Raw genomic sequence first — 14482 nt, 5'->3', positions numbered from 1 at the left:
CATCTTGTTAACATAAATCATTATATTGTACATGGATTTGTTATACAATTGCTCTGTAAAGAGTAACAGCAATTTATATTAGGAACTATGAAATAAACCAGTAACATCATTATAACATTGTCTCATAGAGAAAACTTTCTCTTTCTTTATGGGAATTGATGTCTAATAAATGTCTAATAATATAGCATATACACGACTGAAATTTAAATCATTACATTTTTATCTTATGGCAGCCTAAACAAGTATTATTTACTCTGCTTTAAATTCCAGGTATTAGTGACACTTTATCACTAAAAATAATAGTAAAATATATAATTGTATTGTAATTTTTATACTTTAATTTCCATTATTCTCCCGATTTCTCAATATGGCTTGCCATATCCTGAGTTCAATTCCTCCCCTAAAATTATATATAAGATGTATAAGATGTATAGAGATAAGTTTATCTCTACACACATATGCTATTATTATTAAATAAAAGAAAGCATTTTTACCTTAAGTTTAGTCTACGGAGATCTTCCCGTGTAACATGACGCAAAATATCCTCCAGTGTATATTCCTCATATAGAATCTAAGAATATTAAAAAATAGTTCATAAATTACATGTAAAATAAATAACATGTAATTTATTTTTATTCTCATTCTCATTTCAAATATCCGTGGAATACTTACTCTATCGATTGATGTTTCATCTATTTGAAGATTCTGTAACCAATCGACAAGGGCTGTATCCGGATGTGAAACCGTACTGTGCGTATCGATAGTAGATATTAAGGATTGTTGAGATATATTTCCAAAAATGCAAGAATTGTAACTATAATTATTTAAAAAATACTTTTATATAAAGGATGTATTCAGTACTACAATCGCTCAGTGAGCTCTTGCATCTAATTGGCACATTCTGATAAGATCTAAAAATATAGGCCAAACAGATACAAGAGCTCAGAGAACAGATACTGAGCAGTCATGTAATGAATGCACTCAATGTTAATTAAATTTTTTTATACATTGCAACACGTAAAAGGCAGCAATAAATAAAGTAATAATTTTACAACAATAAAATAATAATTTTGCAACAATAACTAAAATAATAATTTTAATTAGAGTAATAAATAAATAATTATGCAGGAACATAAAAATAAAATGATAATTTTTCGTACCCTGATTCCTGTCTTATTGATCTTCTATTAATATTTTCACACAGATGTGTCAGTGTATTAACTTGGACTTTTTGCTCTTCGAGAGCTTGTTGCAATAACGTTTGATATGATTTTTGACTTTCTATCAATTCCTGAAGTAGCTTCATATTTTCCATTTTTAATGCTCCCATTTGATCTCTATATTCTTTCCAATACTTATTATCAACAGAGTCAGCGGTTTTTTGAGATTTCACAGAATTTACCGTTGATACCCCAGATGTTGATCCTTCCTCAGGACCTTGACCACCAGGTTGTACTCGTTCTTGTCCAAGTAAGTTGGCACCCAATTCTAAGTATACAAATTGTAACACAAAACATATTCCATGTAATGACTTATATACTATTTTTTTATTACATTTCTGATATATCTAATTTTTTGATTTTCAATAAAAACTGTTTAAATCAGATATGTATGAACTCGAATAAAATGCGATAATCTTCTTACTGAACGCGACGTTCATAAAAGATTCCATATTATTAGTGATGACTTTCCCTCGAGATATTTTTAGAGTTGACATGATAATATACTCAATCTCTTCATGTGTATTACACTTAAGATACATACATATGTTACACATCTGGTTCATATTCTAAATAATGGCCAAAATGAAAATTTGGCCAATTAAGTGAAACATTTTTTCTTTTACTCACAGGAGTGAGTGTTCTCAATGACGTCTGTCAAATATGTGACAATTTATTCTCATTTTTATTAAGGAAAATAATACTTACCGGGAGATAAAACTGTAATAGCAGCTTGAACAGCATTTCTTACTAAATTGTCTAAAGCAAACATCCAATGTGGCTTTATACTGTGCATTCTGAGAACCTCATTTGCTGCTGTTTGAAATAAATAAATAGCCAAATGTAGATGATTAATAGCGGTCGAATCGAAATCCAATTCCTCTTTCAACGTTCGAATAGCGGTTACTATTACTTCCTGATTTTGCTCTGCTATATAATCCCTCAAACCACGCATGAGCAACACTAAGTGACTCTAAAATAAAGAATTAAGTATATACCGGCAATTATTTGCAACACAACATGATACTTCAGTATATAAATACCATTTGCAACACAGTTTGTCCTTCCGCTTGATGTATACCTCTCATCCACACCTCGCAAATTTTTGCTTCATCCTGGTTGAGAACCCTTGTTAATGTCATACGTCTTTGACTATCCTTCTTTAACAGATAAAAACCCTCTTGTTCTTCTCCAGATTTTTGTCCTGGTTGTCCTGTTTTACCCCAATTCTCCATAAATATAAATGATAATATCATATCATAATAAATCCTGAACAAATGGACAATTCGCAATTCTTCATCTATCCATCTGTCCACGATTACAATATTTATTTATATTGTGATCTGAATAAATTCTTTTTGATATCTTTTTAAAAATAATTTCCGATACTAATAAATTCTATGAAGTATCAATCCTACGAAGTGATAGATTAAATTTACCTCCTAATTCAACTTCTGGTGATAACAAGCCACCAGACGAACTTCTTCTAGTTATTGAGACACCAGCTGTGTCAGTTTCACTAGTTTCTATCGATGGAGTATTCCCTATTGTACTAGTAAGATATAAACAAATAATATTAATTGTTTTATATTATAAATCTGTCTATCTATATTAACATTTAAACTGTCTACAAAATGATAAAATTTTATTAATATTGTGTGTCAAAGGATTATTAACGCATTTTGCATATAACTATAAAAGTGATAATTTTATATTTTAAATATTTTAATATTCTGATATTATTTAATTATCTAATAATTTATACAAAATAAAAATTCGATTAGTTTTACATCATATAATATAGAAGAAAATAATACAGAAATATTATTACAAAAAATATATCAAAAGAGAGAAAGAGATACACAATCTCTATATATTTAATATGATATATACAACAAAATTTATATAAATAATTCGAATGATTCATCTATTTTGAGGGTATATATTTATTATTGTTTAAAGGTAGAAAAAGCTATGATTATAGGATAAGTCAAATGTTAAAAAGCTGCTTTATTTAAATTGTGTTCTACTAAATTGTATTCACATAAACTATAGTATTCACTTAGCAAAGCTTATATGTTAATATGTGTTTATGTCAATAGTATATACTTAAGAAGATAAATCCAGACCCCAAAACGAAAAATGTTATTATATTATTTTATTTCGAATAATATTTTAAAGTATCTAATAATAATGTTATATCTAATATTATTGCTTACATAAAAGATAAAGGAAATTTGAAATTAATACAACTTACACAAAGCTGGGTTATATATTGAGACATTATATACTATTATTATATGAACGTATAAACATTTAATGTAATGTGCAAAAAGTGATGACTTCATAACTACGGATGTTTATTATATAAGACATAAGCAGTTCGAAGACACTGATTAAACATTTTGTACATTTAATATTCATATAAATGATCATATAAAAAAAGCTATATAATTAATGTTTACGAATAAGTAACAAAACAAAATAGTCTTTTAGTTATATACTTTGCTTGCATATAAACAATTTACGAAGTTAGAACCATACCTGTTAAAAGAGAGGGTTGCAGTAGGCATGCTGATGGGGGATAATAGGTGAGCTGGGCTGCGTTCCCTCAATGGGCTAGACTTCGTTAACCCTCCACTAAATTTAACATTTTATAATTACAATTTGCTACGTGCATTCACATAAAGGAATATTATATTCTTGTATCATATTCTTTATATGTAGAATGCAATTTCGATAAAATACTTTTAATATATTCATTAAAAAATATGATGTGGATATTAAAAATTTGGAAATAAAGTAAAAATTCACATAATTTTTACGTTACAATATATAGCATAACAATATATAGCACACAATTTAAATTTGTTATTCCTTAGTAATACTATATAAAAATAATCAAGTTTCGTAAATGGCATTTCCGAACGTTTCAATGTCAATCTAACAATTACCAAGCGACATAAAAAATTAGCAACAAAAATTACTTGATATAAATAAAATAAATAAAATAAAAGTACAACATAATAAAACAAAGGCGAGATGTCACAAATTACAAAAATACTTACACATAGTACATTATAATAAAAGTAAAACATTTTATAATACCTATCATCGGATTGAGACATCTGCATAGGTGTGGCAGAGACAATGTGATTATTATTTGTTTTATCGCATTTCCCCAAACGTTCCATTCTGTCTGCAGGAACTGATATGCTTCTACTAAAATCTGGTGGTGCGACTAATCTGTTACTTTTCTTTTTCCTATAATAAATAAGCATTTTACTATACGATTGTAAAAAAATTATAAAACTCTACAGTACTATGCTTATTTATATACTCATTAAGAAATGGATCCTCCAACAATTCTGCCGCGGTTGCTCTTATATCAGGATTCGGCTCAAAACAACGTAATATAAAACTTTTTGCTCTTTCAGATAACTCTGATGGAATCTCAGGATGTATTTTGTAATATCCCACCTGTGTGCAAACAAACATATATACATCAGACTTTAAATAAGTTAATAATTTTCAATATTTAAAATGTTAATAATTTAATATTCTCAATTTACTTTAAAAACAGCTGCTTGTGGAGAACCTAGCTCAATGAACGGAGGTTTTCCGGTGGCCATCTCAACTATCGTGCAACCTAAAGACCAAATATCCGCCTAAAGAAAAATTTGAATAATTATTATTATATATGATACAAACATGTCTTTATCCTACGAACATTCTCAAAACAAAACATTTAATTAAACATAAACTTACAGGCGCACCATAACCACGTTGACCTTTGTCAATAACTTCTGGTGCCATATACTGTAATGTTCCAGTAAATGTTTCTGTACTCGGGCATAAGCCAGCCAAACGTTTGGACATACCGAAATCAGAAATTTTTACTACTCCACTGTATGTATTTACCAACACATTATCACCTAAATTATATATTTAAATTTACTTGTGTGAAAATAATTATAAAGATAAAACTACTTGAACAAATAAGCGTAAAATTTATTTACTCTACAAATTATATACCTTTTATATCTCTATGAACTATTTTTTGGTCATGGAGATATTTAAGACCCTCCAACATCTGTTTAGTATAATATGAAATAGTTGATTCGTTTTCTTTCAAAGGGCCCCACTTCGATCTTAGCAAAGCTGATAAACTTCCTGAAATTGTGACAATTATGAATATTTATAAGTGCCATTTTTTTGATGTTATACTTTTCTTCTTTTTTACCTCCAGGAACTTGCTCCATAAAGATTTTAAAATATCCATCCTCGCTTACAGAGCCCAAATATTGAACAATATTTCTGTGCCTCAATTGACTATGTAATTTAATTTCTTCATGAAGAGGTTGTACATCACCCAAATTTCTTTCACGAATTTCTTTCACTGCAATCCTGACTTGCGTATTTAAATCACGCGCTGCGTACACCACGCCGTATGTACCTTTACCGAGAATTATGCGCTTGTTTTGATCATCCAATTCATACTCGAACTGAAAAAACACAGCAAACAATTAAAAATTATATATAAAACGTGCATGTACACTACTATAAGTGATATTAAAAATGGATAGAAACCTTCATGCGATCATCAGTCATGTAAGCATCCAAATCTGTAACCATGCCTTCTTGATCTCTAGTCATTTCTAAGATCAAGTCGTAAAATCTTTGCCTACATTGTACTGATGGTAGATACATTTGAAAATCATCCGAATTTTGATGAACGTACAGAAAAAGACATCTTTCATCCCTTTTATACAAGCTTACGCTACGTATCATATTTGCAGTAAACAACCAATCGTGAACTTGTTTGCAATTGTTTCTCATATTATCCAGACATAAATTCCATATTTGTATAGACTTCTCCTCCGCGCCGAGATTCACGTTTACATAACTCGGCATTAAAATTTTTGTTGGTTCCAACACTAAAATCTGATAAAAAAATATTCTGATGTATTAAGCGTTTTTATTGGAAAAATTATTAAAGTGGGAAGTTGATTTTTAAGAGTGAATCCATAAATCTGCACTAAGAGCAGTTTTATATTATTCTTACTTTGACCCAAAATGTACAGAAGTAAGCTGGATTGGTAACACATAACTATAAGCCATAATCTCCCGAATTGGAAACTGGATCCTCAGTAGAACGATTCCATTTATCAACTTACTGGAAACCGTATACTATCGCCAACCTCCGGCTTTGTAGCTTCGACAAAGTAGTCCATCCAGAAACTAAATATTTGTTCCTCCGGTGCAATCTCAGCTTCCTCATTTTTTTTACGGAACCTATCTATCAGTGATATGTTGCCAATTGTTGATTTCAGATACCTAAAAATTAAAATAATTAATTATTAATTAATTAAAATAAGTTCTGAAATATATATTTTGCTCTGCATTCTAAACATATTATATTAAAAAATTTTATAAAATAAACATCTAAACTTTATTTCTCGTATACTTACCAATTCGGTGGCTTCAATTTAAACATACATTCAGCTGCTTGTATAGCTTTTGAATAATCTTCCGCTAATACACTAATTTCAAAGAATGTTGCTACATCCCAATAATCTTTTAAGCTCGGTAAACTACCTTTCTTGCCAATTAAGTTATTTAATACCATTCCTATGTGTTGTAATTCCTCACTTTTAGAAAACTCGTTTCCGGCTATGACCAATAAAGTAGCAAGATTTATACCAGCATATTCATTAGGCTGAACCTACAAATATAACAATAACAAAACATTATGCATACACTATTGAGATAATTCCAATAAAAGAGAAATGATGTATACAGATACTATACCTCAAAACCTTTTCTATACCAGTGAATCGCATTTTTTAAACTCTCCTGATCTGTATGTCTACTTTCGACAAATTTGTCTTTATATATTCTTCCACATAAACATAACATATCGGGAACATGATTTTCCTTTTTTTCCAGTGCTTTCTCGATAACCTTTAGTGCTCTTTCTCGATCACCCTCTTTATTCCGTCGATTTAAAGCAAACGCATATAAATACCTTATCGCTGGAGTATTTATATAATTCTTATGAGTTGGTATAGTTCTCAAATCGTCAACCAATTGTACCATTGCATCATAATCCTAATGATATTAAAATAAATGTAAATGTGTATATTTTTACATAACAGTACAATTTTCATCGGAAAGTAATATTAATCTATCATTATTTGACCTGTATTTCCCGGAATGAAATGAGAACATTTAAAACGACCTCTCCTGATAGAACATTTGGATCATCTAAACGTTTGCGCATGTTATTCAGTGCTCTGGAAAGTTCTTCTCCAGAATATGTTTCACGCGCCTTTCGTAGATCTGCCAAAAATTTCTCCTTCATATGTGCTCTGGAAATTTTAATAAAAGCATTTTTCATATATATATATATATATTAAAAATTATATAATCTGTTTTCCGTACTTTGTAAAGGTAATGATTAAACATTTCTAATATAAATAAAGTTTCTGCTTGCGAAAAATTTTCGTATATGCTTACTTGGATTGTATTTCTACATCCTGAAACAATTTCTTGAGTTTCAGAGTGAGATGCTGTTTAGGATCTATTGTTTCTTCGCCTGTGATTCTGCTGGTTGCTGGATTAGTAGCCACACATGATCCACACGATTCCACAACGCGATACGAAACAAATGTGTAACTGCCACAGGATAACTGTAAAAAAAAACATATTTCTATGTAAATTCATAAAAATAAGTGCATATCGTTATAATTAAAAAAATATTAATTTTATATAAACGCTACCAGAAAAATAATAATTACGATTTAAAAAATTACATGAAATAAATTATTTGCATTTCTATTATTTTATGTATACATATTTTATATATTACGTTATCAATAATCTATGCTTAAATAACAAATTGAACTTAATATTTGATTATTCATAATCTGTTATTTCATAATTATTCATATATTTTTCATTAATTTTAACATATGCATTTTAAATTCCTTCTCGAGTTCTCTTATAAATCGTTATAAATTGTTCAATATGATAATTTCGAGTAAAATTAACAATCCAGGTGCAATAAAATGAAACGTACGTATAACAAATCAGTAATAAATCATAAAGAACATACACAGTTGCACACAATCAGCTATGCCAGTATTACATTGAGTAACTGCTATATTGAGAATATGAGCTCACGTTTTTCTACTCCATATTAAGCGGAATTACATATTTGGTGCTTGCCCAACAGGCAGAGACATCATTTCATTTGATGGATCATATTTAACCCGCGGCAGTCTGACGTCGAATACCGTTCCGCGTACAACACGTTTCTAATTGCCGACCACAGTAAAAATATCAAGTCTTTTCGAAATTCTCGAAATAACAAATCTCGCAGAAAATTATATCAACAAATAAAAAATAATTATGTTAATAAAAAGTGATTATAAAAAATTCACTGTTAAAGTTAACTGTTAAAGTGCCTACAACAAGATTAAACTACTCGTGAGAAATGCGTAATAGCAAGTGAAATGCATCATAAAAGTTAATCTTTTTTTAATATTTTGCACTTTCTTTAATCTTTTTATATAAATTAAATATGGTATAATTTTATACGGTATAATTTTAAATACGGAAACAGTTATTAAAATAAAATCATTTACATATTATAATAATTCTTTCTATACTAGATGAATATCTTCTTAATATCAAGAATGCAGGAATAGTGGAACTGTTTGATATGCTGTGCATACAGTGCATACAGTGTGGGTCTCTTGCGCCCCGAACAATCTATTTATGAGAGCATTAATTGAGATCATAGCTATGAAGTGCATCCTAGATCTAACAAACGGTCAAGGTCACTGTGTTTTACTGCTACTACTACTGCTGCTGCTGCTGCTGCTGCTGCTGCTGCTGCTGCTGCTACTGCTGCTGCTGCTGCTGCTGCTGCTGCTGCTGCTGCTGTTGCTGCTGCTGCTGCTGCTACTACTACTATTACTACTACTACTATTACTACTATTACTACTATTATTATTATGTATAGTTTTTTGCAATGAATGTACGAGACTTATTCGCATTCACATCCTAAAAGCAATGAAAAATACATATGTGCTGTACAAAGTATATACATACCTTGAGTCTAATTGTAGCTTCTGTATCTATGTCATTATATAGCAAAATGTTTTCCTTCATTCCAAAACTTTCCCTGACACCGAGATGATAAAACAGCGCAGATTGTTGCAATTGTATACTTAAATCCACAACTGCCACATCAGCATTATAAAATGTGTCCAGCACATTAGTTTCGCCAAAATCAAGTTTTTCAAACTATAAAAAATGAAAAATCAAATAGAGACCAAAGTCTTGTATCTTCAGCTATTTTTAGCTTATAAATATATAAAAAAATATTCTTAAGATTATCTAGCATTTGACTTTTGATATAAAAAGCTTGTTTTGAAACTGATAAGATTGATGTGTTGCAATAATTTAATTTTTTCACATCTTTGTTCAGAGTCTCATTGAAAATGCATATTTTGCTATCCTGCTGTTATTTAAACAGCCAATTCATGCAAAAACTATACCTGTATATGATGTATATTGGCATTGACCAAATTGCAAGCCTGTCTAACTTCATCTAGTGCTTTCTTTCGTTGAACAAGATGTTCCGATTGCTGCAAATCCAAGACGCAGGCCACGTCCATTCTGGGCCTCCCTGGTACTGTTGTGTGCCCCGATATGTCACTCTGTGTTCCCACACTATCCGTACTGGAGATGCCTTCCATGACGCTTGATTGCGAGGCAGCTGTACAAGATTATTCTTATATGAAAGTATTTACACAGCTACTATATTGAGAAAAAGTATAAGCATGGTACAACAACAGTGTTCATAAAGACTATTCTTTTTCAAAGAATATTCTGAGTTGTACACTGGGACACTGATGCAATAAATTAGAATGAAATAATTGATATTTATAGTTTATTCTTATATTCAAGGGAGTTTTAAATACAGTCTTAAGATAATACAGTCATAAGCTAATTACAGTCATATTAGCATCTTAAGACATTATTTGAAACAGTCTTAAAATAAAAATAGACTTATGAATATTCTCCTATATTTATTCCACTCCAACTTATTGTATCAGGGTTCAGAACATTCTTTAAAAAATAACACAGTTCAGAACTCATTTCAGAACATTCTTCAAAAAATAACAAACTTAGGTCTGATTACACCAACGTTACTTTAATTTTAAGCGTGGCTTAAACTTTTTCCCTTTCTGTCTATCGACTTAAAAAAAAGAAAGAGAGATTTTAAACTTCGCTTAAAGTCAAAATAATGTTGATGCAATCGGATCTTATAGAAATGTATGATTTACCAGCCGTATCGATCATATCACCACAAACAGAAGGCATATTGTTTTGTACTCCACTTGATACACGATTGATGTTCCCCTTGTACTCCTCTCTTGTAGAGAAAGACCAAGTTGCTTATTAATGTGTATCTGTTCATAAAACAGAACGTCAAGCGCTACGTTCTAACTGACATGCCACCGAAAACGCTCGTAATCGATTCACCTGCACGTATATAAAAACAAGTGCGTAATGTCATTTCCTCGTGGGACACCAATCTCTCATGCCGAAGATTAGCTCGAGATTGAACATGCGACGAACATCACTTTTCGAACAATTCATTGCTCCCTGTCTCACGACAGGACCAGCGCGGGGAAGTGAAGCTGCGAAGTGCTCCAGGGAGGATACGCAACAAGAATACCGTGCATTCACTAGCAGCGATAAATATACTAGTCTGGCTCTCCGTGGAACTCAATCAGAACCCGGGATTAATCCGCACGATGTAATAAACGGACACAGCAAAAGATAATTCTCGTCACGCGCATCGTAGGAACCGTAACATCCACTTCTTCTGGAGCACGTACATCCAAGGGTCCGAAGTCGAGAAGGTGCTCGCGTAGCCAAGTTCTTCGTTCCACGAAGAAACGTTTCATGTCGCTTCACAGATGGCGGCGAGATCAGAGCCGCTCCGCCGGTATAAAAATAGACGTTCTCAAGATAGCGCGAATCATTCCGGCCGTACGAAACTCAAACGTTCTAGAAAGCGTGTCTGTACAATATAAATCATTCGGATACGAGAGAAGCGGATGCGATAGAGCGTCGCTTCACCTTGACGAGAATATTAATATAAATCATATATGTATATAACATATATATGTATATAACATAATATAGGCTTATATTTAGAACGTACATACTTGCTTTTATTCATAATGCGCTTTTATTTTTAAAATTCTATTTGGTACATACGTAATTTAAACTATATGCTAAATAAAATACTTGCGTTGTAACCACGTTCTGTATGTATCAGTTATAATATTTGTAGTTTAATTAATTATACATTCTGATAATATGTATAATGTCCGTTATAATTATATATCGCACGTGTAAAAGACCGCGGCACGTGCCAGATTCTTAGTATTCCATCGTCGATCGTCTTATTAACACAATTATTCGGGTCAATCGAAAGTCCTTGGCATATGCGTAATCGAAAGACGTTAAATATGCTGCAAGCGATAAATTATTATAAATCCATACTGTCATCAGCTCAATTATTATACAGGATGTCCCGAAAATTTTTGCCAATCGCTTCGTGTAGATAGAGCGGACTAAACTGAGTCGAAAGTCCCCTATTTTGCAATTTTTGCAATAGTTGACAAGATATTAATTACTAAAAATTGCCAAATATTGGTCTTGAATAATTTTTCACTCAAATACCATAAACTTTACAGAAAAACTGCAAGAGATAAAAATTTATTTTTATTTTCTTCTCATAGAACTCTAAAAATTTTTTCAGAATTTTTTATCAATTTTTTAGTACTGCATTTTCTTATTTTTACCAACGTGAGAAAATACGATATTAAACAATATTGAACAAATTCTGAAAACAATTTTTTCTTTGGAAACTTTGGAAGAAGAATGATACATTTTCAATCTCATTTCAGAAATACACTACGTACCATTAAATTCTATCTGCCGCCGAATATTATATTAGCCAGAAAAAATTGGGAGATATTTTTATTTAATTTAAAATATAAAAACCGTGGTAGTGATTTACAAATTAATTATATATTTATTTGGCCTCGTCAATTATAATTTTGCATAGCCAAGAGAAATACGATTGTTTAAACATTAATCTTCCTCCTTAATTAATACTTTAATTAGCTGTAATAATTTTGAACATTAGCCTTGGAAGACTTAAAATCAAAAAATGCTCCACAAGCAATGTATTGGCTTGTCCGGAAAGTTCGTGCTGATGTTGAAGGAAAATTGAACGCAGAAGATTTAAATTTTAGTATACATTTATTAAATTATATAGGTTAGTCAGCACGAACTTTCCGGACAATCCAATATTTCCTTAGGATATCCTAATTTGATCAGATTGATTCCAAACATTAAATCCACATAATTAGCTCAAGACATTTCTAATTATCATTGTACTATAAAACGTTTCTAGAATATGTTATTTTGATCTGAAAAAATTTTTATCACAATTGATAAATTGTGTTTTTCAACTTTCGACACATATATGTCATATGCATTTACGTATTGTATGTATATTATAAAGATATATGTTTGCAATTTAATTGTTAATTTTTTAAATGTATATACATAAATATCTCACGTAGAAGAATCAATCATTTTTATTTTAATTTAATCATATTTTAATAATTTAATCATATTTTAATAATTTAACCATTTTTATATGTTATTAATTTGATAGTTGCAACTATAGCTTATTTTGTTTTTGTATATTTATTTTTGAATAGATATATGGTTATTTATTAACACACGTCATGTCTCGCGCTATCATGCTTAGCGCCGAGACTATCAGTGTCTCCAGATTAACAAAGCAAAAGAAGTTTTCGATATAATTTACATATTTTATAAAATTGATTTTATCAATTGTAAGCACTGTTTTAATGAAAATTTTCCATTTTACTAATTAAACTAACTGAATAATTCTATTTAAAAAAAGCACTTTCAGAAGCTCCATGAGCACATTTTGAACAAGCTAAAGCCTATTCTACAACGTGCTTTTTGTTTTCTATTTCTTGCTTTTTACATCTTTTATTTTTTTCTCCTTTGCAACCGTTTTATCGACAATTATATTTCTTACTTCTTTCGAAGTTCATTAACTTTTATCGAGCGACATAGAATAATAAAAAAACTGGATAAGAAGCAAAAAGATAAGATGTAAAAAATGATAAAAAGCAAGAAAAAGAAAATAAAGAGCAAGTGATGAATTCCTTTTGCATTCGCATCATTTTTTCCTCACGGAAAACGCCCATTCCGCGGCGATAATGCGTACTACGCCGTTTGCCTGGCAGAGAAGTATATGTACGCTATAGGCGTATATACAGGGTATCCCCAAAGTTTTTGCCGATTGTTTTTGTGTAGAGCGGACTAAACTGAGTCGAAAAGTCCTCTACCATTTTGCAATTTTCGCAATAGTTAACAAGATATTACTAAAAATTGGCCAAATATTGGTCTTAAATAATTTTTTACTCAAATATTATCAATTTTACAGAAAAACTGCAAGAGACAAAAATCATTTATTTTTTTCTCATAAAGTTCTGAGAATTTTGTCAGAATTTTTTCAGAATTTGTTAATACATGTATTTTCTCCTGTTGGTAAAAATAAGAAAATGCACTAAAAAGTTGATAAGAAATTTCGAAAAAATTCTTAAAGTTCTATGCGAATCCCTATAAAGTAAGGTTGACAATTGTCCGAGAGTATCCTATATAAAATAGATCCGAGATGAAATATCCGATGAAGCGGATCTGTTTCAAACTATTTAGAATTTAAATATCCGAACCGTGTTAAAATTTTATGATTAAAGCGTTCATCATTTGAATTTCAGATCTCTCATTATCTTTTTCTATATATACAGGATATGTGTATATATGTATGGGAAAGCAAAAGATTAAGGAGAGAGACGCTAGAGAGAGAGAAAGAGAGAGAGAGAGAGAGAGAGAGAGAGAGAGAGAAAACGAGACATAGTGAGACCGAGAAATAGAGTGCCTTCCAACAGACGACAGATACGGTGTGACATAATGGATCATTACATTCTTGTTTGCTAATGTTAAACGAAGATGAGATGATTACTGTGTTGTATTGTGTCACTTGTTGGAAGGTATATATACAGAGAAAGCAAGAAAGTGAGAGAAAAACTTTATATATTTATTTTGGCTTATATTATTATAAG

The 14482-nt window shown here is 30.6% G+C and overlaps 1 protein-coding gene and 1 pseudogene across 1 annotated transcript; both read right to left on the bottom strand.

Moving 5' to 3' along the window:
- Nucleotides 1-234: 234 nt before the first annotated feature.
- On the bottom strand, nucleotides 235-10721 carry LOC108693392 (mitogen-activated protein kinase kinase kinase 15). Its single transcript, XM_018202294.1, has 23 exons — nucleotides 10580-10721; nucleotides 9788-10008; nucleotides 9339-9533; nucleotides 7740-7912; nucleotides 7423-7591; nucleotides 7032-7331; nucleotides 6692-6945; nucleotides 6398-6557; nucleotides 5811-6164; nucleotides 5464-5725; nucleotides 5256-5393; nucleotides 4989-5155; nucleotides 4793-4888; nucleotides 4561-4700; nucleotides 4329-4484; nucleotides 3765-3860; nucleotides 2660-2772; nucleotides 2264-2433; nucleotides 1929-2193; nucleotides 1161-1488; nucleotides 673-814; nucleotides 495-571; nucleotides 235-400 (listed from the first exon to the last, which is right to left on the bottom strand). Exons 1-23 carry the CDS (start codon nucleotides 10614-10616, stop codon nucleotides 337-339), a joined length of 4077 nt encoding a protein of 1358 aa, XP_018057783.1. The 5' UTR covers nucleotides 10617-10721; the 3' UTR covers nucleotides 235-336.
- An 841-nt stretch (nucleotides 10722-11562) lies between these two features.
- LOC108693395 overlaps nucleotides 11563-14482 on the bottom strand; it is a 3866-nt pseudogene continuing 946 nt past the window's right edge.

The sequence above is a fragment of the Atta colombica genome, unplaced genomic scaffold (genome assembly GCF_001594045.1).
Source record: "Atta colombica isolate Treedump-2 unplaced genomic scaffold, Acol1.0 scaffold9, whole genome shotgun sequence".
NCBI lineage: Eukaryota > Metazoa > Arthropoda > Insecta > Hymenoptera > Formicidae > Atta > Atta colombica.
Note: the sequence above shows the minus strand (reverse complement) of the source record. Positions and strands in the feature narration are given on the sequence as shown.